Source organism: Epinephelus fuscoguttatus, linkage group LG23, assembly GCF_011397635.1.
Source record: "Epinephelus fuscoguttatus linkage group LG23, E.fuscoguttatus.final_Chr_v1".
In the NCBI taxonomy this organism is placed as follows: domain Eukaryota; kingdom Metazoa; phylum Chordata; class Actinopteri; order Perciformes; family Serranidae; genus Epinephelus; species Epinephelus fuscoguttatus.
Window position 1 is genome coordinate 28,621,107 of NC_064774.1, and position 25,293 is coordinate 28,646,399.

At 42.0% G+C, this 25,293-nt stretch overlaps 1 protein-coding gene across 8 annotated transcripts in view; it reads right to left on the minus strand.

The window, feature by feature from the left end:
• The window catches only part of nrxn2b (neurexin 2b), an 812,698-nt gene that overhangs the window by 108,115 nt on the left and 679,290 nt on the right, over positions 1-25,293 (minus strand). For all 8 annotated transcript variants that reach the window (XM_049567815.1, XM_049567813.1, XM_049567811.1 and 5 more), the window contains one exon: positions 23,788-23,969. In XM_049567815.1, coding sequence (XP_049423772.1) covers positions 23,788-23,969 — 182 coding nt within the window. The remainder of the gene's footprint in view (positions 1-23,787; positions 23,970-25,293) is intronic.

The following is a 25,293-nucleotide window of genomic DNA, read 5'->3' on the forward strand; positions in this document are numbered from 1 at the left end:
CTGCTTATGTCTATAACATGCACCATATTCCACCGCTCACGGACTGTACAGATCGTGTCCTCACTTTGACACTGAAGTCAGCTGATATTTGGATGCAGGCAGGAAAGAAAATGATAAAAAGCAAATCACCTGTGTGAGAGGGGGCAGGCCAGCTCTCACTGGAGAATGCATTCAGGAGCGGGCCCTTTATCAGATGCTGCTGAACACAGCGACAGTGACATTACACGATTCCCATCAGATTCAAAGTCAACTCTCTTGACATTTCTCTCCCTCTCATTCAAAATGGCTGCCGTCAACATTATGTCCGGGAGCCCAAGGACGGGGTACTTCCAGTAATTACAGGGGATCAGCACCGTCATAACAAACACCTCTTATATCATAGCTAATAGCATCAAAGCAGCAGATTAAACGCGCTGTAGGACACTGCGAGGAAGTTTACAGTTTAATTAAATTGTTTTAACTTTTGTGTTTGATGAGGGAATTGGTGCTTTCTCCCCTCCGCCAGCCAACAGGGAGAAGAAGACGAGCGCCGAATCGCTAAATATGGCAGTGATGAGACGCTGGCATATGCTGTTAATATCCTTGTAGAATATAAGCAGCTGTAAAGAGCGTCATGGCTGCATACATTTATTGGTTGGAGTGTATGGGAATGTACCTTGAGGATACTGTAATGAAGTATTTAGATTCTGCAGCTGCTGCTTTTTAGGGAGGTATTCTCTGAGCGCCGTTGATTGTGAAATGGAAAAAGAGGCTTCGTCATTCGATGTACGTCATACTTTGAGCCTCTTGACATTTTGATTTTAGTTTATGGCTAATAACATACACATGCTGTAGATATTTAGTGGTCTATGAAGGGACGGGTGGGATGATAAACAGCAGACATTGCAAAAGACAGACACAGGTGTTTCCTCTAAGTATCTGTCACTATCTGGCCATCTGTCTCTGTCTGATGACGTGACAGTGAGTGAGACTGGGAGGATATTAAATACATGTGAGCTGTCTGAGAGAGGTGTTGGTGTGTGTCTGTCATGATACGTCGCCACCTATATAACTAGCATATTAGGTCGACCTTCCCTCCTTTTATGTCTCCAGACAGGCATTAAACTTTCTAATATGGCTCCAGACCGAGCAGGGGGATCTCATTTTATAAATGCATGGCTAAATGACCCAACCGCCGCCACGGCTATGCTTCCATCTTTACTATTTCTTTTTCATTTTCATCATTCCAGGGGATAATTAAAAGTCGGGGATGGGGTGGTGCTGGAAGTCGAGGGGCGGGTGCTGGGGTGCTCTCCTCATCATACCTTCACAAGGAGGCATTTCCTCCCTTACATGTCCACTCAGGACATGTTAGTGTTAATGTGTTGCCTCTCTCTGTGCTCTCACTTGCCAGAGCTGTGTGGACTAAGAGGTGACTTTGCCCTTTCTTTTCTTACTGTCATGTTCACAAGATGCTGTCTGCATCTGGTTTATTTCTCTCCTTTCAGATATTACCTTTTGAGAGACAGCGGCGCCCCCAGAAATCTTTCAAAGGGGTGGCCAGATGGGGCCACTGAAAATCTTGTGGTGGCACACCAAAACCAAAAGTCATAACTGAATTTCGGGAGTTCAATTATGCTGTTAAAGTATATCGATAAGTTGAAACCCATGGTTTCTTATTTTACAGTTAATATTAGGAACTATCTGATGTGCATAGACTAATACCAGACAGTTAATGTTGTGTGCGCCACAACAACCCTGTTTTAACATGTTATGTATTCATTTGTTAAGCAATTCATTGTTCCTCCTCAAATAGGCTGGTTGTCCTTTTATTTTAAAAGAGAAATATACAGATTTTTTTTTTCATTGATTGTAAGGAACAAAACATTTACTGGGAACAAGCCCTCTTAAGTTTAGAGTAGATTCTTGGGTAACCACTGAAAACAATTTTCATTCAGATATCTTGAGGTGAGAGTTTAAGGGACCCCTTTGAAAATGGTCACTGCCATTTTTTTTGGCCTAAATTTGGAGTATTATTTAACCCCCTTCCCAAAAAGCTATGCTGACATGGTTGGTACCAATTGATGCCTTAGGTTGTCTAGCTTCAGAAGATACAACTACCTTCATGCTGGCTTAAAAAAATGAGTGTGCCACAGCCTCTTCAACATAGTAGTATCAGCCTCCAAATATTTTGTCGGGGGGAGCCAATGGCAGGCCAGCAATTGCTTTTTTTTAAGGGGCCGTGGACCCCCTTGGAGGAGCCACTGCTGAGAGATAGGGGATATCGTGCGGAAATGTCGTGCTGTTATGCCACTTTGCCTTTCTGTATATAAGACACGTTTGTGAATTTGGGGTGACAGAGCTTAAGCTACCATGGGAGGTAGTAACAGTGCTTAGATGGTGTCTGTATAAACAGGACAGCTGGCTGGACGGGACCATGGGCAGAACGGGTGTGATGTTTTTACGACTTGTTATGTATGTGACCCCCCATGGGAGATTTAAAAAGGTGATAGCAGTTAGCAGCTAACTCAAAGAAAGAGAACAGCAACCAAAAATATCCACAAGTTAGGAAAACAATGACTTCAAGAGCTCCTTACCTTCTAAGCAGAGGATATTATATGGCACCCATATAACAGAGAAGGTAAACGGTTGTTACTACTATGTTCATGATATTTAGTATAATCATGAGTATATTTAGAAAATTTTAGTGTTAAATTTAAGTTTATCTTTGTGTGATAATAATATATTTGTCTTGTTTCATTGATTTAATATTTTGGTTCATGTATTAAAAGAGCCTTCACCTCGATCTTTTCATGTAGTCACTATGATTATCTGTAAGTAGATGAAAGAAGAGCATGTGGTAGATTTCGCCCTGACACTGACATTGAGGCATGCCTATATGAACTAACTACTCAGTTACCTTTCTCATGATCATCCTCACCCCACCCAACATTACATTATATTCTTTTTAATATCCACTAATGTCAATAACCCAGGGTCACACCGACAGAGGTCATGATGTCATGATGTGAAGATAAGTTCACCTTTACATCCCATATTATTCAGCAGGCATATAAATCTACACCCTGAAAGCAATCTTCCTCTAAATCCCTGATTACACTTACACTTTACTAATCATCAAGCCAATTACTGGAATAACCTTTCCTGCTATCTGTTTCACCCAGCTGAGCACGGACATTAAGTGACGGCCGTCGCTGCAATTCACAAACGCGCATTTTACCATTTAGCTTGCATGGATGCACCCATGCTATCCAGACTGATATTTCTTACTTCAAGACATTTATATTTTGGAGTCAGCCTGCAGTGAATAATGATCTGTAGCCACAAGCTATTTCTTGCTTTTTTTGTGTGGATGCACACTCATTCTGTTTGGTATCCCTACAAGCAGTGAGATGGTGGTACAGTAAGTATAAAAATATGGTCAGTAATTAATTAACTTTTCTAACAGCCTGCATTAGTTTGCTATCACTTACTCTGTGCAAACACCCTGTGTAAATTCATTTTTGTGATATTTGATATGATTTCAGCCTCAGAGGGTAAATAAACTGAATTTAAATGGGTTCACCCATGAAATGCACTGTTGCATATTCATTACACCTTATCAGGACTCACAGTGTTTATGTAATCCTGTTGTAGTACCAAGGATTCAAAGACAGCAAGGTTCGGACTGATCAGACAGTGACTGGAGTGACTACTTACAGCTAGTTAGCTGTCTACTCAAGTTGTCTTGTGATCTGATACTGAGTCACATATTGTTAGCTTGCAGTAAATCAAATTCACTGTTCAGTAAATAGTGAAGAAATCCAGAATAGCCATAAACTCTCACTGAAAGTGTGGATTGCTCTATACTTGCTCTGTGTGCCCATAAATTGAGTTGACACCCTCCGTTAGTCACTTTACAGCTCAGTATCACATACTGTCTGAGAAAGGCTGCAGTGTTTCTCTCTTGGCACCAGGCCTTAAAGGAGTAATCCACATCAGGCCTTACAGGCTATTTGCCACACATTTCATTCAACATTAGATTCGGTGGCTAACTTGCAGCTCCCTCTGACACCCCCCCAACCGCCAGACTGCCTCCACTCTGTTGTTCCGGGACCCTCCAGATTCACGCATTAAACACTGGTAGTGTTGTAACAGCTGTCTGGCCTGACTCTCTCAATCATCAGGCCAGATGTGCAGCTAATTGTCATGGCAAGCGTAGCATCTCGACACCCCGCCGTGACAGCCTCCAGCTAGGAGAGATTTATGAAGCATGTGTCTGTGCTGTATGCATGTTTATGTGCGTATGTTACTCCCTTTCCCTCCTGCTTCCCCTCTAAACCATCTAACCCCTGGGATGCCCCCCTTCAACAGTGAGGCAACTCTGGTGTAGATGATGTCAGCACTGAGCATTTCCCATTTTAGACAGGCATGATGGAGGCCCGCCAGGCCAGACAGAGTGTAGCAGGATCCCTCACACACAACTGCAAACCTAGCAGGGGGCATCAGAGCTGAGAGGCACCACCCCTGGCCGTCTGACCCAGAGTAGGATCACTGATCTGGGCCTTGTTAAAACAGCAGGTGGGGGCCTCGGAATAACTCCTAGGCGTCCTCCTCTTCTTTGTGTAACTGACATCACAGTCAGCGCTCAGATCATCCCTCCCAGGTGTGTTGTAGTGTGTATGTGTGGATGAGAGAGAGACCGGATGGCCCGGAAGTGTGTGTTGTTTACGCATCTTATTTTCTCTGATGATAATACATCTGCTGCTTTTGGAAACAGACCACTGTACGCCATTACATCTGTTGATTAGCTAGCCGATTGCTTTTGATCGAGTGGACCCAGAGAAAGGCATTACTGATGCTCAATACATCTGCCTTATGACTGCCAGTGTAAACAGCTCTGGGGCGCCGCTGTAAGCGATTGCTGTTAATCCATCAGGGAAATGGTCTCCTTGGCCCCGACTATTGCCTTTTTCTAATTATTGGGGCTGCCAGCTTTGATAGCTATGCCCTATCTGTCACATATGTATGGATTGCGCGCCGGTCGACTGAGCGAAGATTGCATGGCAATGTAAACCAGTGAACAGGTGGAGTAAGCAAGACGGGGGAAAAGCTTCATTTGTCAACACGGATGACTGTGGTCTGCCTCTTCGTCCATTCATCATGCGTCAGCAGCAGTAATGCGGATCGCGCAAATCCAACTTTTTTGAATGTTACGCTCCACATATACCCTAAAGATGAGTCAACAGTCACAAAAAGCAAACTGACGTTCAACCTGGTCACCATGGAAGAGTCTCAGGCTCAGCAGAGTGGCTGTGAGAAGCTAATTTTCATCTGTGTATTAATCAAACAGGCATGTGGGTTCAGCTAATTGCTCTGGGAAGACATCCAACTAGCAATCCTTTTTTTTCCCCTCGCCTTGGCCCAGCTCTTTGCAGAGGAGAAGAACAGCTTGAAGGCTACTGCCCCAGTCTTAGTTGAGTAGGACGGATTCGTGTGTCCAAACTGCACAAGATAATAGTAGAGTTGGCGGACTCTTTGTCTTGCGAGTGACTTCTTGCGCGACCCTAATGAGCCTGCGCCCCCGCCAAGTATCCTGCTTAACTTTACAGATCCACCGAAAAATGTCAGATTCTCTGCTGCGGTAGATACATTTGCTAATCTGCCCACGTCCCTAAATGTCTCACATCATAGCTTATGCTGAAATAATGTCAGCACATGTCCTTTTTTGGGGGGCACTATATGAAAACACATTTTCCTACCCTCATTATAGTGAAACCGGCGACTTCTCCCTCCCTTACTTGCACCAACTCTCCCTCAGCCTTTTGCTACATCAGCTACGGATATAAGGGTACTTATTCAGCATATCATTCTGAGGCCTGGCTCTGTGTAAGTACAAGCGCTGACTCGGCAAAGAGGGAGTGATAGAGAAAAACACAGATATAATAAAAGAATTATAGACAGAGAGTTAGGAAATGCAGGAACAAACAAGGATAACCATACCTATCAATTCCATTTTATTACAATTTTAAAAAGGAGCTTCAGACTCATTTAATGATGTCTGAGTTCAGTGGCTCGTGGTTGCCTGATGACGGATAAGCTCGTAGTTTACTTGAAGGGGATTACCTTTGCTTTTCTATTTCTTTTGGTGGAAAATTAAAAAAGTTTCTTTCATCCAGCAGCTTTTTTATGCATCCAAGAGTTCCTCGACGAAGGATAGAGAGAGCGAAACTTACAAAACAAGGCATGCTTGGTTACAAACTAAATGACTGAAGGCTGTTGCTGATTCTTGCATCTGACTGTCTTGAACCCAACCGGATGAACCTAAGAATGGGGGTACACCCAATTCCCAGCAGCAGCAGCAGCCAATGAATGAATGATGAACTTCCTTCTCCTCCTAAATTGCGCAGGAATAACACGATGGCACCAATCCTTCAATCACTTATTAGAGGTTCCTCCATTGTGGCTTTACTTCCCCCCAAAATACAAGGAGGGGGGCATGTGAGACAGTGCTGCTCAGTGAGAATCAAAGACTCAGAGAATTGTCTTGATTCTCGACTTCTCTAAATATTCTCAGTCTGACACAGTTTTTTGTTTGGGACTTTCCCCCCCCCCCTCCACATCTCATAAACATGTCACAAATGAAATGTTCTTCTCCCTCCTCAGGTCTTGATTCGCACAGCTCTTGTGAATGCGAGCTTAAGGAGACAAAAGCCCTTTTTTGTTTTGTTTGCCGAAGCCATTTGCAGTTTTGGCTGCTTGTGTATTTCCCTCCAACTGACCCCTTCCCAGGAGAAAGAGCAAGACGCTGAACGGCAGCTGAAATGAATCAAAGTGAGTGAGAGATATACTATTTTTCTCCCCCCCCCAGTTTATCCCCACCCTTCCTCTTCCATCTTTGATCAAATTCAGAGCCAATTCTGACACAAAAGAGACACAAAAGAGGATGTGGTCGATGAATATATACTGACAGACAGACAGATTGTTAAAAAGGGGGGGTTGGATGAGAGTTGAAAGCATTAAACTGCTGCAGAAATTGTGTGCATTTATGTTGTCACAATAACTTCAATTTTAACACTGTGATACTTAAACATTGGACGATTCTGAGAGCATATACGTGGCTTGGATTAGTTACAAGCCAAAGATGAGGGATCACTGTGGGGGAATCATTATGTACACACCTCATATCTGTTATAGTATATTTACAACATAATCCACTCTGTCCTCTCTCTCACTTTTCTGTTTCCACTCTCTCCTTCCACACCTGTCTCCAACTCCATCATCCTTTGCTTCAAATCCAACCAGAAGCGGTCTTTACTGTAGATTTACCAAAGCAACATAGCACCTGCAGCGAGCGAATCCTATTTGCACCTTATCGGCAGGGTGATAGCGCATGAAAGATTCAGCAGTGAGACATCCATAGGTTGGTCTCTGCGAAAGGTTTGCACAGACCTCGGAGGCCCAAAATGCATCGGTTATCACTGGTCTGACAACAGGATTTCATCTCCTGGGGGAGGAGAGGGGAAGACGGGACAGTCGACTTCTCTGGCTGCTCAGTGAGCTAAGACCTCAGTCAGTCATATCAGTGCGGATACATTACTGGTGAAACTACTCCTCGGCCCATAAAAAAGAAACAGCTGAAAGAGAGAAGAGGCTACACATTTTAATTTTTCTTACAGGAAAAATCATTCAACAATGACTTTTTTGTCCACACCTGACACTATTTCTCTAAGCAAAAATTACAAGTTAATTGAGCAATCCTAAATCCCATCCCCTTCAGATACTGTTGCTAAGTCAGATGAGCTTGACAAAAAGAAACATGGAGATGCCGGTTCGTGCTTTTTTTGCTAGGCATCAGGCAATATAGTTTCAAGAAGATGACAGCAATGCATTTGTCAATGAATACTGACCATGGTACTGACCTAACATTAGTCTCCCTTTACTGCTGAAAGTTGCTTTAGCTACTTCAAGGCAGCATGAAACCTTACAAAGATAATACAAACAAAGGAACGTTAGCCTTGATACTTCCTAGATAATGATAATTCATTATCTTTAAAACATGTCATCAGCCAACTCATCTGTCTTTTCCAAATCTTTTAAATGTTATCACAAAAATGAGGAGGAAGCTAACTCAGCTGACGGTATTGATCTGGCATTAGGCTAACTCATCACATTATCTAGCAAGTTTGCTAGCATTTTGCTAACATTAGCTAATTCAAGATGTGACAGTTTACAATCTAATTAGTCTATGAAGATTCTGACAGTCAACCGACCACATCATTTAACCATTTTCAACATTTTGTTTTCTTTTCAATGTAGCTAGCATATAACATATCTAAGTATAATAGGAAACGGGAAATTTGAATGAGGTTTTGCCACATTCCAAGCTTTTGCAACTGGAGAACAAAGCAAAAGCGGGCAGGACTTAGGAAGGGCTAATTGTTGAGATTTGGAAAGACAACAGAATCACTAATCAGGAAAGTGTAATGAACAGAATCCCAGGTTAGCCAAACATATTAAGAAGAGAAAACAACATTACCCCAACCATCCGTTCTAGCCATTACGGTTTATAGACCGAATTCCTGACTCAACACAGTGACGCACAGTGGTTCTTTCCAATAAGGGATAAAGCTGCTTTCATGTCACCTGGGATGGCTGGTAGAGACTGAAAAGACTCCAATGCTCATGATTTACATAATGAATTACATAATTTTTTCACATATCTGGATACTTCAAAACCAGTTGTGTGACTGCAGAGTTAGTTGAGTGAGGGTTATAAACACTGACACTGTAACAACACATCGATTAAATTTGAGTTAAATTACACTGGGTGCCTTTGGAAGATGTGAGGTATTCACATTGGTTTGCCTTCTTTTAGGCACTTCCATGTAATTCAGCAGTGGGTCAGATATATCGGAGCTTTCTGAAAAGAGTTTATCAGCTATAATTACAGATTGGGAGTCGCCTTGAACACTACTTACAACTCGAAAATGACTAATTACAATAACTCCCAACTGAGAAGAATGCAATATCATTGCTGACATTTTGGTTGCTTCAATCAGTGTTACCTCCAAATTAAGTGATTTAGATACAGTAATTTGGCTGCTTAGTGTTTGCTTATTGCAGTGATTTTGCTGTGTTTCCAGATCGCAGCAACTAATGTGATCAGTACAGTGTTATATTAACTGGTAAAAATGATATATATGATATAATATATTACCTCAATAGCAATTTGAATTGTGTCATTTGTTCTGTTGTTTTCAGTCCTTCTGTATCTCCCCTGTCATGCTGCTCATCATCCCTTCTCAGCTTCTTTTCCTCTCCAAAGAACAGAAAGTTATTTGGAGCAAGTTATGGTGAGTGGATGAAATATACTCGGCCTATGGACTCTGCACATTGACAGCCAGTATGCCAGTGTAGCAGCACTTGTTGTACACTGCGCAACATCACCAACCTTGACATGCAACCAAGTCTGAACTTAGTAAAAGGAAAGCATCATGGCACAGTCACTGCCATGGTCCTGGCCCATCCGACTGCCTCTTTTTCTTCCTCAAAGGGACTTTGTGTGGAATTTAACTCAGTGCTGTGACATTTATTAAGAGCTCTTTTATTCCTCAAAAGTTTACAGTTGGAAAAAAAGTGTTCTTATCTTTGCTGGTCGCTTTTTAAGATCTTCACTCTCAGTTCCAACTGCATTTATGCTGACGGCTCTACACATTCATTCTTAATGGCGTTCATTTTCAGAACAACAAAAGCACTGAATAATGAAGTGGTTTTTTCCTGGTCTGCCAACAGCAGAATGGCTGATGGACTCGCAAAGTTAAGAGTGTTGACTGAGAAAGGATGCATTCATCATTGCTGCCTTGAGTACATCACCGAGGGCTTGGAAACATAGTCATGTGCGCTCTGCATGGATGAGCAGATGTAAACATCTTTTTTTGCCTTTCCGGGACTCTGAGACATTCTCTCATAGTCCATCTTTCTCTCTCCGGCTCTGTTGCTTTTCTCTTTTTTCTCCCTGAGTGTCTAAGTTTCTTTTTCTACTTATCGTTCTCTGCTCCTCTGCTCTCAGTCTCTCCTTTGTGCTCGACTATGTTCGAGGTAGAAACATCCTCCCCAAGGTAGTCAACAAATACACAGAGATAAGAGCAAGAAAAGATTCGGAAAAAGTGTTTGGGCTTTAAGCTGACCGCCATTTTAAGATAGGGGTGGAAAAAGTCCAAAGCAGATTTTTGGAGCTGAGAGTTCTGCTGATTGTCCTCATAGCAACACTCATAATGTTTGGGCAACAACATATAGATTATTTTTTCTACAGAAAAGTGGGCCAAAAGTGATGTAGGATGCTCATTTGGTGGTCGATTGATATATTAAAGTGGGCTTGGACTCATAGTGGTTTTACAATCGATAGAAGACATAAGCTTTATTAAAACAGTACAGAAAGTCAATAGACAAACTTGCATGGAAAGGGCAAGGATAAATTATGGATGTGGTGATGAATCAAAGAGCGAGGAAGACATAAGGGTCAGCCAAAGTCCAAAAAGTATTAGATAAAATGCTAACAGGCAGCTTTCAGTGATACTCAGTAGACAATTATAACACACAGTCAGGAGCCGCCGAGGGAAGGTGTTAAATGTGAAAATTGGTTAGTTTGCATACAAGCACTGTAGGAAATTGGTGTTTGTTTAAGGATGACGTATCCGCTCGGAAAATTCATGCATGTGTCAGCATTATGAGTTAATCATGGAAGAGAATAGTTTTAATGAGACAATTCAGAATAGTGCAGACACCTGCGCGCTCAAACAGAAAATGAGTGTATTAGTCACAGAGAATCGTTAATAGCGGCGGTGGCGGCAGCAACAGTAGGTGTAGATGAATCAGAATGCAAATGAAGGCATAATGTCTAATGAGTAATGCCGGATGAATTTAGAGTTGCGTTCAATAAATGAGTTGTCCCGTCTGCGTTGGCCCGATGCTTATTGTAGCGAGTGGGGGGAGGCCTGGCTAAAGTGCATCCAAAGGGAGCTGTAGGCTGGATGTGCAGTGGTGACATTTGGAAAGGACCTCGCAGTGGCCCTCTCCTCGGGGCACCTCACGAAAGACAAAGTAGACTGGATAAATGTACTCTTCTTTTTTCCCCTCTCCATCTTACATGCTCTTAATTTCTTTCTGCCCTTCGTCCTCCCAATTCTATGCTACTACTCTCTCCACAGTTTTTGTATTAGTACTGTTGAGGACCAACTCCTTCTTTTTTTCTTTACTGATTCATGCAGTCATATTGTGAACCCCTACATGTAAATCCAAATCCCCAAGATTAAAACCCCACAAAACAAATGTGAAATGCTTAAATACAATGCAGATTAAATCTTAAATAAAACGACACAAGTGGCTAAGATGACACTGTCAGTACGATGCATCACAATGCTGACTACATAAGTTGTGTGGAAAATTATGAATCGGCATGCATCATATTAGACTCCTAGGCATTAGTCGTGCTATGCAGTTGTACAGTACTCATCTGGACTAAGGTGATGAACCACTGCGTTTAAACTACAAGTATGTTGACAGGGTACAGAGGTGGATGAGAGGAAGAAAGGAGATGGCAGATGATGACGAGAAAGAATAGGAACAGGGTAGTTTTGTCTTCCCAGGTGATTATTAAAGGCAAAACTGAAACCATACAGACAGGTCTGCTCTCTTGGACCTTAATAGCTTATTGATCCGGAAAGCCCATCTACTACTCTGCTCTCATATGGTACGTACACAGTGTGAGCTACAAGTACAGTGACCGATAGGGAGTACAGATGATCAGATTGTTAACAATCTGATCATCTTTTTTAAGGACTTATCAGGAGTTAGTTTTAGTGATAATTATGTATTTTAAGTGCCAAAAACAAAGACAACAAATTTGCAAAACTAAAGCACTGAAACCTGTTTTCATGGAGCACAATTTTGAAGTGGACCAATCAGTGAAAACATTTTCAATATGTATAAATATGGGGAATATTTAAGTGTCAGCCAGTAACTACAAGCCTGGTCCTGACTGTCCCTTATTCAAGCGTTATAATAACACCTCTGGGAGGTTGGTGGTTCCATCCCTAGCTCCTGTCCACATGTCAAAGTATCCTTTAGCAAAACACTAAACCCCAAATTACCTCCAATGTGTTAGTTGCAGTGGACAAAACCATTTTCCAATTGAGTCCACAAATGGGAAGCACCACTTTACAATACATAGTAGCAAACCAAACTGGTGTCCTTATAGAGTGCAGTACAGTGCAGTGAAGCTCAACTGTTAACATTAAGCCAAGCAGCAACCTTAGGGCAGAAAAATGAAGCCAATGTGGAAGTTCCAAAAACTGCAGTTCCTTAAATGGCCACTTGAGGCTGGCTCCAGGAGAAAGTCAATCCCCATAGACTCCCATGTTAAAATGCCCAACTTTACAGCAGAAATAAACATGTTTGATGCCTGGTATAAAAACCGTTTTGGTCTCTATACCTAATTTCCCTGTTCATGAAAACTGTATGAGGGTGAATTTTTATATGACTCACCAATCTAAATGTCATTAAGACTTAAATGAATGCATAACTTAGTGGCTGGTTTGAGTGACAAGCAGGTGCCATCCGTTGACAAGTGCTATTTCAGTATGTTTTTAGCTTATTAAAGTTAATTGTCACATGTTGGTCCCCTAAGAAAGTCTTGATCAGCATTTGGTTTTGCTAAAAGATCCTCAATGGAGTCTGATGCTCCATCTTTCTAGAAAATACAGTTTGTTTTAGTGGCTTTAAGCCTGTTCCTGCTATCTGAAAATTAACATTAGCAAAGTGACAGTTAACACAATGGCTATAGCTGTAAATGCATGCAAGCCAACAGCTAAACTTAGGGTTATCTCCATCCTCTGGTCTAAATGTGGTCACTTCTGGCTCCAAACATCCAAGGTGGCTATGGCAAAACTGCCAAAGGCATTTTTGCCTACAAAACAGGAGTACAAACCAGGGTGACATCACTGTGACTATGTCCATTATTTTATACTGTCTATGCATTTAACAGAAGACATTAAAAATGCAATGTAATGTTATCTGTTACTTCCTGATTGGATCCTCAAGGGTAAATTGACACTGTATTATATAGGCTTTAAATCACATCAAGCCTCAATCAGTAATATCAAGGCAGGTGCTTTTCATCCGCTGTCAAAGGCGAAACAGCTATTATGACATCACTGGTACGTGTGGCTTGAAGTGCAAAATGCTTCATATCTCTTGTATGGGCTTGAAATGCATTAATCCAGTGCAGTCAAGCTGAACTTCGACAGTATGTAACCCCTTGTGGATGTACCCTTTCATTCCCTCAGCTGCTGCACAGTTGACAAAATAAATGATCCTTTAGACCATTTACATTTAGATCAGACAAAATAATAAAGCCACACAATGAAGTGAAGCTCATTGTGTAGTAGTAAGTAGAAGTAAGAAGACTTACTTCTTGGATTTGCAGAATGCCTTGCATCTAAAAATCAAGACAAATGAGGTACCAGCAGAGGCCCTGCTTTAAAATGGTCATCAAGAGTCGTGAGACAGATGTGCTCTGCCTTCGGCCTCTTAGGCAGCAATTAAACCCATGCTGTGTGCTGCCCTCTACAAGCATCACCAGTCAAGTAGATGGATTTTGGTTATGAATGGTTAGATATGAATCCTCATGAAGGAAGTGGGATTTATAGAAAAGCTTCGCCCCTAATCCCCTTGCCCATCCAAAGTTAGCCACCCATGATGAAAATTCAGAGGTAGAGTCTGTGCCCTCTCTTCAGCTCACACACTGCCACCCCTCCACCCGCAGGGACAATTAATTAGTGATGCGAAAGGGAAGGATTAATCGATATGCTGTCAGGCTCCCGCCAACTGAGGAGAGAGACCCTGCCAAACCCACCAGGACCCGATCTCATTACTGACGGCGGCCCACGCTCCCCTTTGCGAGGCAGCTGCATTCATCAAAGCAATGCCTCCCTTTCTCCCTCAATTGTTCGCCACGCTTCATCCCTTCGTCCCTCCCTGCATGTTTGGCTTTTACCCCTCTGACAAGATGAAGGAGAGTAGGTGGGAGAAGTGACACCTATTTAAGAAAGGAAAGGTGGAGGGGAGGGGGGAAGAGTTATAAATAAGGAAATAACACAATCACCATGTGTGGGGCTGCCCTTGTAAATTGTCTGCACGCATTAAAGTGTACTGAGGTTAACCATACATGTCTTGTAAGTGAATGTGAAGGTGTCCTTGCAAAATGGTCTGTCCTTGCAACTCTGGCAGCTAGCTGGAACCTGAGAGCAGCGCGTGACTCTGTGTGCTACTGACAGCTAGTTAGGAGTAAAGGCGTACTGTGTGTGTGCCTGTGTTACCGGGGGCGGGGAGTAGAGGATAAAAGCCTCTGCCTCTCCCTGACAGTTTTATCTGCATCACCATCTGCCTTTATCTGACGCCAGCATCTCTCGACTCCCCACTGCACCCTCAAATCTCTCCATCCACCCTGCTCTTCTCGCCACTCATCTTATCCCGGGCTGCCGTCGCACGTCAGATCACATTTTTCAACCTGTAATTAAACAGTCGCTGCCTTAAACCCTTGACAGATAACCTCTGGCCGTCAGAAAATTAAAAAATGAAAAAAAAAGGCAGCGTAGTGGTATATCCTGGAAAAAAGAGGATTGTTCCTCTCATTAGCCGGCAGCGAGAGGAAAAGAGATCATGGTGAAGCTAATGAAGTCAGATGCTGCACTTCACATTGTGACTGTGGGGATGCTGACCACAAAACGCCTGCGTGCAGAAACGTGTCTCTCTCTATTACTCTCGTAATCAGCATTTGTCACATGCTGGGAGAAGGGTAAGGGTGGGGTCAAGAGGAGAAAATACAGCCATGTCCCTTTTGCTACTCCCCCCTCCCTGCCTCCCTCTCTTTCTCTGCCCCTGCTCAAACTAGACAGTTGTGGTGAGGGATGGCTCCCTAACGGGTAATCAGAGGCAGCCCTTATTTAATGCTATGAGCCGGGACCGGACAGCCAGTGATGGAGGTACTCTGGGAGGCCTGCTGCGCACTGTGCACCGGCCCATAACTGCAGATGAGACACTTCCCACAGAGCAGTTAGCGCGACAACTTGCCAGCTGTAAATGTAATGACTGTCAAATGTGAGCGGTGCCTGTGAGAACGGCAATAAATACAAACAGACACCTCGAAAGAAATGCACTAAAAAAGATAGTGCAAGTCCTCTCGTTTGAAAGGTGCGTCTAAACTGCTACAACTTTATTCAGCCATCTGTCAGGCCATTTAAAAAGTTTATGAGGAGCTCATGAAGAGAACGACTCTGATATTTGCTCCTTTCTTCATTAATGACTCATCTCTGCGTGCATAACAAATAACTCCGACTTGCTACTGTTTTTTCTGCCTTTATTACTTTGAGTAAAAAACAGCAGAAAAGACTCATACATCTGAACAGTCTTAAGAACCTAAGAACTTAAGAACCTGCATGCTAGTTTCTATTAATACCTGATGAGTCAAAAAGCTGAAGATGGTTTAAATTTTGTTAGGCCCCTCTAGACAAGCAGTTTCCCTCAACTCTTTTGGATGAGGGAGGCAAAATCTGAGATGGTCTTAGTTTACGCCAGTGTCTTTGTTTATCACACTGGGTGGGGGGACTGCCTGCAGTGCTGTCACCTGAGCCAGGTAGCAGGAACAGCAGAGCATGAAGCTGGAGTAAGACAAAATGCCAGACTGAAATGAAAGGAAACACTCCTTGCATGCCCAGTATTCAAATTGCCAATGCTTGTGTACTGGAAAAAATGGACAAAAACTCATACTATCAAGTCAGCACAAAACAAAAGAACTTTGTACTTTTGTTTGCAGTGAGTTATGACTGCGCTGAAACACACCAGACTGCCATATTACTGCAGCTTTCACACAGTCTAGTGAGGCTAAGGCAGGAGGAATGTGTATCCTTACAAAACACTTGAACGGACTGCTGTGCCGTCTAAAAGTTAACCTGTTCTTAGTAGGGGTTGACCGTTTTTGTCAGGGCTGATACAGATTCCAATTATTACTAATAAAGGAGACCCCTGGACGACATTTGGAACCCATATACAGATGCAGTAACTAAAAGTCTTGTTAACATTTTGAGAAACACAAATTCCAATACAAATTTTCATTTAAATGCCTTTAGGGCATATGTTTAATACATACTGCTAAAGACTTTTCAACATTATCTGTAAAAATAGAACCATTGCTCTCCCCACGCTGACACCTTTTATGCATGTAAGCAGTCTGCCTTCCCTGGTGTTGGTATGTGTAATGCTCCCATGATACACTTTTAGAGGGAGACAAAGTATGGACAGAAGTGATACAAAAACTTTCTTTGATCATGAAGCCCAGTGTTACCATGCAGTTCTCTAGTTTATCACTGCTGTATCAGTATGAACTACTCTGCAGACGGGATTCTCTACTAACAGTGAGTAAACACAATGGTGACTGATTCGTATGAAAAGTCCAACACAGCTTGAATGCAGAATGCGTTATATAACCACGTTGCAAATTTGCATTTCCTATGATAGCGAAGGCATGGTTAGCCTTGCTCTGCCTCTGATTGGCTTACCTTGTCATTCTGCCCTAATCAATTAATATCAATTAATCGATCTGATTCCCCTTGCTTAAACCTAACACACCCAAGCAACTAGGGCAACAAGCACTAGCCAGTCAGAGGGAGAGTAAGGCAGGGCATGCCTTTGTTATCCTAGGAAATGCATATATGTGCCTATGTTTGGTATATAAAATGTTTGTACAGTCACAGCCCTGCATTTGATAAACTATAACAATCTGGTCATGGGTCACATCTCTTGCCCTATCCAGGCACCATCTCACTCTCTCCTCTTATCCTTGCAGTTCTTGTACTCATAGAACTGAAGTTACATCTAGTAACTACTATTACTAATAGCAGAGCGTTACCAGCAGAAACAGCAGTTTTTTTGCAACTTCAGCGAAAGGAATTGTGATGTTTATTACAACTTCAGTCATTTCTGCTACCTTACGTTCAACACACAGCTCGACTCATTCATTGAGGCAGTTGATAGGATATTACTCGAGATTTGTAACCAATCACATAGTGTTGTCAGCAGGACTTGAGGGAGGCTATAGAGTGGTGACTACAAAGACAGGTGGCTGCATCAGAACCAGAGTAATGCATTTTTTATTTATTTATTTTATCCACTAATGGATTAATAAAAATACAGATTCTGATGAGCATAAAAATTCTGAATATCCTGGCAGATAATTCGCCAGGCCGATAATCGGTCAATCCCTGGTTCTTAAAAATGCAGCTAACATACAATTAAAGGCAGGCATTTACAGTTGCGCTCTACACCTGATCGGTTTTAATTCTTACACCTGGACAGAGATTTGGTTTAGCCAACCAGCTTACCTAAAAAAATCACTTCCGAAGAATATCAGCAGATACCTTGTACCTTAAAGAAAAGGAATGCATCATTTGGAATTTCAATTGATATAAATGCAATTCTTATTTGTGATAATAATAGTAATTTGTTTGAACTGTTCATGTGGCAGGAAAGTTCAGAAAAAATGCTTTTGGCCTTTTTTATATATAAGTCATAGTCTGTTCCTTTTGGCTTCCAAGGTCTTGCAAGGACATCTGCCTTTTCCAGCAGCCACAGATGGAAGATTTAGCTATCAGCCCACTTCCATATCTGTCCGTACCCTTCATTCCCTGAATCTCACACCCCAGGCCCTGATGGTAGAAATGTCATGAAGATTGGCAAAAATGATGTCCTGCCCTCCCAAATGATCATTTTTAGTTTTGTCGATCTAACATCCTGTCAAAGACATTGTGGGGACCAAGAGACATCCTGTCTACTAAATGGAAGAAAACAGAAATGCTCACTGAAGTAATAAAAGTTGTGTATATTCCTACCAAATTCATGTTGTGAGTGGTAAATCCAAAGGGTATCTTCTATGTTGTGGGGAAAAAATCTGACATACTCCCTTCAAAGAAGTCATTTCACTACCTCACCTTATTTGGTAAATAGAATTTGTTCAGGTGTCGTTGCTTGACCAAAGTACCTTGGAACTCTTTCATGGTCGTCACAGAACAACTGACCAAAACCAGTTAAAGCATCAGCTGGGAAGAAGTCAAGTCTTGGTTTAGGAGTCCATGGTAGAGAAAGATTAAGGAGACAATCCACATCTGACACCAGAGACCTTCCTTGAATATTAATAGGAGTTATGATCTCTCAAACTTTCTTGTCCAAGGTTTTGTACTTGGTTGATAACATTTGAGCAAGTTCCATTTGCTAAAGAAGGCCGTGGGGTATGGTTCAAAGACCTGTAAATTGCTAAGCAAGTGGATTTGACCTTTGCTATTCTAATCATGTAAAGTTGAGAAAGTCTTTCTCAGGAAAGAAAATCTGCTATGTAGTGAATGCAGCGGCAATAGCATTTTGTTTGGAATGAAAAGTTTAGACTAACCGCAACAGCCCATGTTGACCAGATAGACATATGACACAAAAACCCTATGACAGCCACTGCTTACCACAAATAGAGTTGTCAATTCAAACCAATGAATACATTGGGGGTTACAATTTTAGCTACTAACATGTTCATCAGTGCACAATGAAAAGGCAACTGGACTTGCTGAGTGTTCTTGAAAATCTTTCACCATTCATCCAAGAGCCTTAATTAGTTCTACTGACTCTTGGGGAGTTCTGTGGTATTTAATTTCTCTGGGTGATTAAATACAGAGGAACTCCCCACCAGTCCGTAGAACTGATCACGTCTGCTGAACAAACACCGAATGTCCTTCAAGACCAGACAGCAAATCCAGTTGGTTTTTTTTGTTTTTTTTTTTTACTCCTGCTTGAAATTCCCTGGCCTGGATGGCAGGGGATCTTTATAGACATATGAGCAATACTGCTCACCAACAGAAATATGCACAGTCATGTTTAGTCTGCTCAGCGATGATTCATTCCTATGGCATTTTCCAGATAATGAATTTCAAAGCTTTTTCATCTAGAACTCTCAAAATGTCAACTAGGAAGTTTGCAGCACTTTCAGACACACCCACAGTAAATAATTAGGGAAGTGCAAGAAACAAGGCCTTGTAAGGATATGCTAAGTCTCTTTTAAAGGCAGCCACAGTCAGCAGAATCAGTATAAGCACCTCATCCAACAACCTCAACTTTACATCTCCTACCCCCGGGCCTGATGACAGCATGTCAAGAAGATGTAGTGAGTGATGTCCTGCCCTGTGTCAGGTAAATGGACAGAAATAGAGGGGGGTGGCACGAAAGAGGTAGAGGGCAGGTAAGGGAGGAAGGCTATATAAAGAGACGGGTGGTTCGTGAGAGATAAGGAATCATGCTCTATCATGTCCTGATGGCATGTTATTATCAGCTGTGCCCCACAGAGCCAGTATTTTTTAGTTAGACAGACAGAGACAGCATCCATCAATGATGTGTCATATCCTACAATGACAGGAAGCTGTTGTGATCGGAGTCTGTGGGCACCTGACTCAATGACACCCAGCTTAGACAGGCCATTAACTCGAACATTAATACTAGTCAACTACCTTATGGGTGAATGTCTGTCCTTGAAATGCTGCTAGACATGAAATCTACACAAAACAATACATTTTCTTCAAATTGTACAGAGGCATTTCCAAATATGTCAGTCAGGATAAGAACCTCTGAAATCCTATTAGAGTCCAGAAAACAAGCTAACCTGGAATGAAAACTGAAATGCTATTTTTGAACCACTACGAGCAAAAGCTAACGAATAGAGCCCCAGGTATTGGACCTAAGGGCCACCATCACTGCTTGCACGTGGAGCTATTTTGTAGTTTGATTGGGTCTGTGAGGCCCCGATCAGGTGGGGTGATATGGGGCCATGGCTCCTGGGTTCTCAGGTCTAATTTGCCTGTACTTCTCCCCTCAAAGAGAGACGGGCATAATTAACGGGACCCAAACACCCACCACGGGCTGAACAGAGTCATTTAGGGGAGCGACTCGGGAGCAGCGGCAGCAAATGAAATGTAATTGCAATGGGAGCAGAGGAGCTGGGCTGGTGTGTCGGAGGCACTGATGTGTGTGTGAGAGGGAGAGAAAAAGAGAGTGAACAGGCCAGACGTGAGGGAATGAGGGAGCAAATGAAAGACACAGAAGTTAGATGGAGAATATGCAGTTGAGGGGGAGAACAGGCAAAATAATGACTGATGAGTGATCGTCTGGGACGGGCATTGATAAACAGGGTAGAACAAAAAACTAATGCACAAACTTACCAAAACTCAAAGTTTTGTCTAAGTTAAAGAATAAGTTCACCCAAGTCACATCTCTGGTGGCATCTACCCCTAGTTTTGGCATAATTTCCCTAAGTTTTGAAATAAATGCCCCACCTTAAAACAATGGAGGCTAATGGTATTTTGTGGTCACAGCACTGAAGTAACATTTAAAATTTAACAGTGATACTTCTTCCCAGAAACAACCTCTCATTAGTTGGGATAATCCACAGTAAAGCTGTAGATTTTGGGGTGGGTGGGAGGTGGGGATGCAGGGGACACAGCACGCTCAATATTTAGAACCTGTGACTTTGTCACTACCCCAATAAACATAAAAGCGACTTTTATTTTGACCAATTTAACGACATTTCCACCATAAATTGATGCAGAAAAGGTACAAATTGGTGCACAAAAAAATCCCCAGAATGCAGGAAATTAAGTGTTTGACATTGCAAACTTCCAGGGGATGGACCCCTTACCCCCCATTTCATATGTGCCCCCCAAAATGTTGAAATAAAACAGTTTAAAATGGGAACTATATCTTGAAAGTAGTTCCAGTCACGGTGATGTCTGTGGACTATGTTAAGTAATTAGGCCAGTGCTTCTGAAAAGAGATGCCACTGTTCAGTTTTTAAAATTTCCTCTTTCAATGCTGTTAGCACTGCGAGGAAATTCCATTTACTTCCAATGTATCTAAATGGCTGCTAAAGTCTAAAAACCTGGGCAATCCACATGGAGAGACCACAGTTGAGGTACATGAGGAAATGTGCTTTTGTAATTTGGGTGGACTAAATACTGCTAGTGTTACTTGATGATATTCTTTTTATATTTCTGTGTGCTTTTGATTGAGTCATAGCTGACTTTCTCCAAACAATCCTTTGAATATTAAAAAGCTGTGGAAATTATGCTACAAAAATTACAGGAACTGACCCTTTAAGGTTGCTGCAGTTGAGCTCCACGACATCACCACTCCAACCCCAGCATCATTTGTTGTGTCCATTGCGTTTAAAACTGCAATCTTTCATGCTTACAATCATTATCATTATTCATCACTGATGTTAAGAGCATTCAAATTGGCCTTGACCTACTTGGACTATCCACCACCCACCCACCCCCACTCTTTCACCTACACCTCTTTCCCATCATCCCTTCCTCTGTTCCTCTCAGTTTACTGATCACTGGATGAGAAGTGACCTGGGGTCAACTATGTTCCTGTCGCTTCCAGGCACGGGCAGCCCAAACAAATTGGGGTCACTAGGATGTTGGAGTGGTGTGATCACACATACACATACACACTTATACACACACACACTTGCACAGATGGCTGAGTGTAGATAAGTGTAGATAACAGTGATAGTGTCTTATCACTGCACGCTTTAAGAGAGTGTAAAAGAACTGCAGGACATTGTAACATCTTTTCCACCAGCTGGTACAGTAAAACACTGGAGTTGTGAATCTGACAAGGCACAGTGTTTAATTGCGTGACTCCAGCAACATGGTAAGTGGATCAGAGTCACCAGGTATAGTCTTGGTTGGTAATTAACAGAAAACCCCCTATTAAAATGAAAATGAGCTTTGAATGTAATATTGGGAAGAGGAAGCACAGGGGTCAACGAGACAATTAGAGTCCGTGTAAATGCATTTTTAAACGCCTGCTGTCCCTTAATTGCCATTTAAAGTTATCATTAGAGGTGGTTTTAAATGACCTTTAAGCCTAACATATGAAAACAATGAAAGCAGTGATGGGGCCAATAACTAGTTTGACAGGGGATAAGATGAAATGCTTTTTTCTGGACTGTGCACACACTGATTCCTCTCAGTGACCCTTGCACTACACAGCAAAAATACTGTTTAAATGCCAGAAGGAAATTCCTTAGTTGAAATATCTAACCACAGCTTTTTATACATCAAAATCTGCATGCCAACATCAGCCAAACTTGAATAGAACCTGAAATTGTAAGCCATTACACATGTATAAATGGCTAGCATTGTCTTAGTATTTCTCCATACATAAACTCAAGTCCAACTTACGTCTAGCCTTGGCCATCATTCCCATCACAATTAACTTACTAAGCTAATTCCTGTCATCTAGGAACACAATGACAGTGCTTAAAGAAGTAAGAGTGGTCACAAACCAGTAGAAATTAGGAACAAAACTACCAGGAACCCAAGTTACAAAATAAACTGAAATTAGCTCCAAAGCTCCACAAATTCAGTAAAACTCCTAAAAAGAGTGGTCATGATTAAAGGGTAACTTTGGTGTTTTTCAACCTGGATTCTATTTTCCCATGGTTTTGTGTCTAAGCGACTAATGGGAACAGCAATTTTTGAAAATGGTCCAGCACTGAAAGAGAGTACTTTGTCAAAGAGTAACCCAGAAACAGCCCTGAAATTGCCATCGTCAATTTAACCAGATTCCATTTTTTGATAAACAATTTTTTTTGTCCGAAAACACACTTCATTCAAAGCTGACAGAAACAAACAAACAAAAAACATCTTTTTTCGCCTCTCCACTGTTCCAATGGTCACCAACTCTGCTTTGGTTGAAATTAACCCTTAATTCACCCAGTTGGATGTGAAAACATGCTGGCTTTATACATGGTAAAATTCCTGTTTATTAAAATGAAGTCTGGTGAATTTGGTGATTTCAGGGTTGTTTCTGGCCAAACAAAAAGGATCCTACTCTTTAACAAAGAGGTTTATCTCTGTAAGGATACTTTCCATTAATTGTCAGACAGTTGAAATGATAATCTGAGCCTGCTGGCGCAAAAACAAGCACTCTGAGTTGATGTAAACTGACGTTGCACAAATGCTCCAAGTGGTTATATTGCAACCTGTTTGGCCACTGCTGGCTCACTCTATACTGGTCCAATTTCAAACATAGCTGTTTCCATTAGACATTAAGACACAAAAATATGGGGGGAAAAGCCCAGGTTGGAAGAGACAAAATATTTATCAAAGTGTACATACCAAGCTTCTATCTTTTACCAGCTTGAAACACCAGAATTTCCATACATGTTTTAATATCCACTTCAACAAAGATGCACAGAGTCATCTTGTCTACAGCCCAGTCACTACTGCTAACAAAGTGCCATCCTTTAACTATACTCACTCTGCATCAATGACCCCAACTCCTCAACTGTCTTTCTTCTACAGCCTTCCTCTTACTATTTGTAGCTTCTGGTTTGCTCCGTCCCTTGGTGCAGACCATCTTTCCACTATCTTTGACATCCTTTCTTTCTATCTCTGCCTCTCCTTCCCGCATTCATTCTCTCCCTCCTCTTACTCATTCTCCAGTGACTAGCCTAATCTCCCAGTCCCTTGGCATCTTTATACACCCCACTTTTATTTTCTTTTCACCTTCCCTGTTCAGGTACTTCCCAATCCCCTTCTTTCTTTCCGGGTTTTCCCAAGTGATTCAACTGTGTGAATGTAGCTTAGTGTACCTTCGCCATTCCCCCATCCATTTCATCCCCCCCTCAATATCCCCAAGGCGGTATCTTACTATGTGCAGCTCCAGGTAATCTCCAAGTCCCTTGGCGCTCTCTACCCTGACCAGAACAGCCTCCTTCAGCTGCGTGCTGAAGCCCACTGCCAGCCGGTCTGCCCGTGTGCTCGGCCGGTCATTGGGTGGCCAGGTATATGTGATGAGGGCTCCGCCTCTCCCGAAGATGTAAGTTGTCCCAGCTGTAAAAACACATAGAGAGGATAGAATAAGGGGGTTATCACTCAATTACAACATAATAAGTAGGCTAAGTAAGAAAGCTGTTAGGTGTATTCTCAAACACCAATGCAGAATATGTTCAGCACCACCAAAAAACAGGGGGAAGACTTGACTGCAGAGAATTGCAAGGTCGGCATTATGTATATTTTCTTCTGTAACATATTTATTTTGTTGAGTTGGAGAAACTGCAGTTAATGAAAATCTGTAGGCTATAGTTTAATGTCAAATACCTTCTTTTTTAATTGAATGAATAGAGCATGACAAAAATAATTGAGTGAGTGTCACAGCAGACAGACATATCAGTGCAGAGTCACACACTGACTAACAGCAAGAATTTAATACCATTTCAGTGAAAAGTTTGAAAACCAGTGGCCTGAACATGCTATTCTAACAGTGTTATTGGCAGTGTGTATCATGTAGTCATGCTTAGCTTTAGCACTAGTAGTAGCACCAGTGCTGGCTGTCACTCCCCTTTGAAATGTTAATCTGCCGAGCCATTGCAGTTTCACTTGCCCTCGGTTGCGTTGCATTCAAACTAGGGCGAACTGACAAACTTAGTGTTGGCTATGCTGTCAGTGTAACCACCAGCCCTCAACATCAACAAAAGAAATTCCTCAGATCTCCCTGTCAAAGGAACTTTGCCTCAACAGTATTTTTGAGTTCCAGCCTAAAAAAAAAAAAAAAAAAAAAAAAAAACCTACCCGCCTCATACGCTGAGCGATTTCATGTTTGAACTGTAACAGAGGAGTTAGGACTTGGCTTGGCTCCAATAAGCCCGTTGGTGAATGAGGAATGATGGGCATTGGCTGTGATTAGCACAGAGTAATGAAACCACAGTGAGCTGCTCTCAACCCTGTGGGCTGTCACTCTTCGCTGGAACATAAATACAAACAAACACAGGCTGATTTGTGTACATACTAATGTATGTATATGTAGCTGTATGAAGCTCAGAGATGGAAATGCAGACACTGTTGCATATACACAGACACACTTTCACTGCTTGCTACTTTTGACTGTTGTGTTTGCTCAACATTTTCCTTTGTGAATAAGTCTGACTAACCTCACTTTTGATAGCCTTGCCAGAATCAGAGCACTTTTAAAGTTGTTGGGTTTTTTTTCCATATGAATAAGGTTAATTCAAGTATCATTTCATTCCAAATTTTGGCCCCTGGTCATCTGCTCCTCCAATTAGGTCTATGAAATAGCAGAAACAGTGTAAAAGCTCCATAACAACGTCCCAGAGGCCAAAATGAAGTCTTCAAATAGCTTTTTGTCTGTTCACAGGGA